The sequence below is a fragment of the Adiantum capillus-veneris genome, chromosome 27 (genome assembly GCF_014529385.1).
Source record: "Adiantum capillus-veneris isolate H3 chromosome 27, ASM1452938v2, whole genome shotgun sequence".
Lineage (NCBI taxonomy): Eukaryota > Viridiplantae > Streptophyta > Polypodiopsida > Polypodiales > Pteridaceae > Adiantum > Adiantum capillus-veneris.
Genome location: NC_140957.1, coordinates 120,695,740 through 120,700,873, shown reverse-complemented (window position 1 = coordinate 120,700,873; position 5,134 = coordinate 120,695,740). Strand labels below are relative to the sequence as shown.

The 5,134-nt window shown below is 42.6% G+C and overlaps 1 protein-coding gene across 1 annotated transcript; it reads right to left on the bottom strand.

Moving 5' to 3' along the window:
• Positions 1-234: 234 nt before the first annotated feature.
• LOC147422662 (ricin B-like lectin R40G3) lies at positions 235-2,638 on the bottom strand. The gene is made up of 4 exons (XM_086502867.1): positions 1,885-2,638; positions 922-1,044; positions 584-803; positions 235-494 (listed from the first exon to the last, which is right to left on the bottom strand). Coding segments are annotated over exons 1-4 (984 nt in total). The 5' UTR covers positions 2,524-2,638; the 3' UTR covers positions 235-492.
• Positions 2,639-5,134: the final 2,496 nt, after the last annotated feature.

Sequence of the window (5,134 nt, the reverse complement as noted above, 5' to 3'; positions counted from 1 at the left end):
AAGATTAAGCCTATAGACAACTGCAACTGCAAAATGACCACAACTGAACTTTCAAAGCCATCTCATGAAAAGTAAATAGCTACCTTTTCCATTCCTTAATCTATGTCCAAAAGCTACTGGCGTAATCACCTTCTTCGACATGCTCAGTCTGTAACTTCTTCAACAAGCACAGCACAAGCCGATCAAAGGTACACGTTTACTGATAACCTCATTGAGAAAAGTAGGTAAAAAACAAGAGCAAAAAAGCCATTTATAGAACACGCGTCTCTACCAGGAATAATACCCTTGCTCTTTCATTTAATGACTCGTAAAGCACGTGGGCGTGGCAGCAATTTTTTAGAAGGTAATACACCCAATTATTGACATTACCCAGATTCCATCCTAGCTACTCCCAAAACAAGTAAGATGCCAAAACACACACACACACAAACAAACATGATATCAGAGTATACAGCACTCCAGGGGCTGCTGCACAATCGAGATAGTACTAATCTCTGCAACACAGAAACACGCAGGATTAAAAAATCAATGCAGCACATAACAAATACTAACATCAAAAGCATGTTCAAGAAACAAAACTTACAGAGGGGAAAAATTTTCCACAGTTGATGATCGCCTTTGTGCCAAGTATCGAGCATAAGAGCAGAACCATTTCTAATCTTCTTGTGCCCTTCGAAGACAGTAAGATTCAAAAGGGTGTCGCTCGCAGACCGGACTGTTTTGAAACCTTCACCAAAGTCCTGACTCTCTGTCCATAAGACGTCATCATCTTTCATGCCTGCCTGATAGTCAACAAGAAGAACCTGAAAAGAGAAAGCGTGTCTACTTTATAAGACTAAACCCCAGCTTGACCAACTAATCCAATGAGTGAGGAAAGCTTCACACACACATACACACACACACACACACACACACACACACCTGCTGACCCTTCTCGTTGGCATGCTTTAGCACTTTCTTCGTCTTCTTGTTAATCAAGCTAAAGGCTGGATACCCATAGCTGTCCTTGATTCGCAATCCATGAGAAGCGTCCTTTATCCATTGCTGCAATCACCCATCCAACAACACAATGCATATGCAAGTCAAAATAATACCAGTAAAACTTTCCTTAAGAGAAAAAGGACAATAGAATAAAGTCTTCATGCTTTCTGGATCACCATGGTCACTTATTAAATAACTTGCACAAATTAGAACATGCACGAGTGAAGTAAAAAAGCTAGAGGTGTGTTAAACTGTCTGCATATACAGATCTCGAAAGGGGTCTCTGTCTCCACTCCTCACTCTCCCCGATGCCACATCATGTGTATACTCTATGCTGGTGAATGACCAATTCAGAGCCGAAACAACTGAAGTATGGGAGCTAGAGATGTGTGGACCATCCCAATGCTATATCATGTGTATACTTTATGCTTGGAAGATCCCTCCAATACTATATCTTGTGTATACTCTATGCTGGTAGATGAGTGAAATATAAAAGCTAGATATGTGTTGACTACCTGCATAAACATACCACAAATGGGGTCTGTCTCTCCACTTCTGACTCTCCCAAACTATCTAGAACATTCCCAACGAAGCTAATCATACCACAAAAGGGGTCCGTCTCTCCCTTTTTGACTCCCCCAAACTTCCCACCGATGCCATATCATGGTGTTAATTATATGCTGATGGATAACTGATCTCATATGGAGCTGAAATTGCAATATACTCACCATTATGCAATATTTTCATGAGGCCCAAGGTTAAACTGGCCCACGAGTGAATTCTCCATGCATCACCTTCTTAATTGTGCAAGCTATTACTCTGTTATGTGTGCTAGGACCATGTAAAGCTGCAAACATGCAAATAATGGACATTTTCTCAACCACATGAAGGAGGCAAGAGTACCTGTGACTCATCTTCTGCATTGGCCTCCTGCATCCCCAGAGAGCTGTGCGCCACAGCCAAGTTGAAGCCAGAATTCTCCTTGCAGAAGATCCTCACTAACCGACCCTGAGGAAGATCCAGGGACAAAGAACCCATTTCGCCAGTGAGGGCAGCATCACCCTCCGGCAGAGCCTCTTTTGCAGAAACAGGATCTGCCACTAAATAATCACCAGAAGGACGCTGGCCATGGGAAGAGCCAGAATGCCCACTATGCAGACGGAAACCACCATCGTCAGATTCAGGCACAGGGGCATCTTCACGTTGATGGCGATGGAAGCCCATGTGGGAAAAACGAGGGGGGCCGTGCTCAGCCTCATGATCGTCTTCCCTGCCAAAGCGCTCTCTTTCAAACTCTCCTCTCCTGCGGCCATAGCTCCCTTCCTCGTCCTCCTCTCTTCCAAAGCGTTCTTCTTCAAACCTGCCATGTCTGCGGGGGAGCCCACCTTCATCGTCCTCTCTCCTCTCATCAGGACCTCGACGCTCACCGAAACCGTCCTCTTCGGGAGGAGGAGGGGGAGGCCTGGGATGGAGAGGGGAATGCCTGTACTCTTCCTGATCTTCATACCCGTAGTCAGCATGGCCACGAAAGGGAGGATCCATGCTTGGTAACAGCAAGGGCAAGCAGCAACAGAGAGTGGGAGTGCAGAAGAGAGCTGGAAGCGACTAAAATGAATTGATCTGCAGGAATAGCTTCAGAATAAGGGATCTGCTCGAATTATCCTGCAATGTGCCTCGGTAGTAGGGTTGTTGCCCAAACGTGACACGTGACCCATCCTTCTCTGCCAATTGGCAATGTCCAATCTAGCATGGGCCCCACTATAAGCTCTATGTCACATGCAGCCATCCACAACTACAAAAAGGCTCTTTGTTGATGCCACAACCTGCTAGAATATGAGTTCGCAAACTTATCGGCATTTGGTCCCAATGGATTAACAGAACGTGTTGTGCAATCATTCTACTTATATGCTTGGTTGCGTTAACTAGTCATGGCAAGGCATGGGGGCAATATGATCTGGTATTCGCTTTATGGCTTTGTTTTACAAGAATGGTCGTGCCGACTAGTCACATCACTCATGTCAAGATGGGGGGTAATGTGCTCTAGTAGGACTATATCAAGGGGCTAAGAACCGAACATGGCCCTAGAGGAAGGAGATGAGCAAAAAAGAATACATATCCAACCAAAAAGAGTATCGATCCCAATACTTCCACAACAAAACATCATCATCTCCATAATCCCAAAGGTATCGATCCCAATACTGCCACAACAAAAACTTCATCATCTACATAAGGCCATACCCACATGAAAACATATATGCCAATATCCTCACAAAACATCTACAAACAACCTGATAAAAAGTGTCGTTGGTAGTCGAGTAAGCGTAATTTCAAGATAGTGCACATGGTAGTCCTAAGGATTGTAGGGGACTAGGGGAGATTCACCAAGCTAGCATCCATGATTAAGAGAGATAGCATGAATGAGAGATTGAATGACATAGCTACATTGGAGTAAAACGAGTTTACTATGCATCAGGCATTGTCTAAACCTCTTATAGCTTGACTTGATAATTGGGGTTTTGATAAGTGAAATTGGACAAACACTATGACCTTGGTATGTTTTGGACCATCTTGTGGGGGTGTGATGCAGTGCATACCGTCGATTCCCATTGCGCAACTCAAGGTAGCTCTGTCATTTCTTTATGTTGGTTGGGCATGTCCTATTGTCCGATCCATTCTTAGCTATGGTGTATTCACCACCTCTTAGTCCTATTAGTTTGTGTGGCACACTATCTTGCCTAATAGCATGTGTGGCACTGCTTAGAATAATATCCTATATTTCTACCACCTTACCTATGATGTCATCCTCTTTTGTGCCTATAAAAGAGCCTTGTACAATTCCACTCTTTATTAAGCATTATCAGTCATAATCTAGTTATCATTTGAGTCTACATTGAGTTTTGCTCTCACTTCACTACACACCATGAATGCCACACTCTTGCACCCATCATAAATCTTAACAATTGGTATCAAATCTTTGGTCGAGTGCATTTGAGTCTATTCAATTCCCAATTCCCTCTAGTTAGCATTGAGATTTACATTTTTCATTTAATACTCTTTTAATAAGCTCATTCATTAAACATCCTCTTATCTCTTACTTAGTGTATATATACTCCTCTTGATAAAGCTCACTAATTAAACATTTCTTAATCTTCTCATTAGTGTGTTATTTGCACTTTATTAGTGACTGTTGTCTACTAAAAAGCAGTTAAATGATCATAAGTGATGCATTGAGTTTGATTATCAATGACCGACTGGGGACATCCTTTGCCTATCAGTGCACACGCCGTCCAATTTGGCGAGCATTTGCACCTCATCAACTCAACCTAGTTTTCACTACATTTTCAAGACTTCAACACAGCGCTATTCTTGGCATCGTACAAGATGCATTCAAATCATTTGATACGCCTACACAATTTTCAAGCAGAGTCAACGAGCTCATGAGGAGAGGAAGAAGATGTATCTTACGAGAAAGAAGTATTCTCCTCACATAATCACTCTAATAGCATAGCTTAGCTTAGTAATTAGCATGGTAGAGGAGATGAGCATGCCATTGAAGCTTGGCTCTTGGTTGGATTTATATTCCATAGCCAAGAGTTGTTGGTGTAGGCCTCTACTTCTCAATGCTTGGAGAAGGAGATGAGTTCTTCTTACACACATGAGTTGTGTGTGTGTGTGTGTGTGTGTGTTGTGTGTGTTGTGTGTGTGTGTGTGTGTGTGTGTGTGTAGCATTGTGTTAGAGTAAAATGCAGCCCTCTCTCTCATCTTGGTCGACCCCTCTTGCTATTTGCTCATGCAGGTCTCCAATTGGCTCCTGTAAAGCTTAGCCAATCACAAATTAGAAGCATAATTGATAGCGTTTTGAGAAGTGTCCCCCTTTCCCCTTTTGTGAGAGCTTTAGGTAATCAAATAATTCAATTAAACTCTCATTGGACCTCTTAGTCTTCTGGCCAATAGGAATCATGCAAGCCATTGGGATGCTGGATGCTCATTGGACCCCTTGGTAGATTGTCCAATAGTCTTCTAGGGAGCTTAATTTCTATTGGTTTTGTGTATGCCAATTTTCATGAAATTTGAGTTTATAAACTATTGTATCTGTGATTCTTTCTAGAGTTTAGAATGGACCTTAGTATCTCTTAGCAAGTTCAGCATAGAA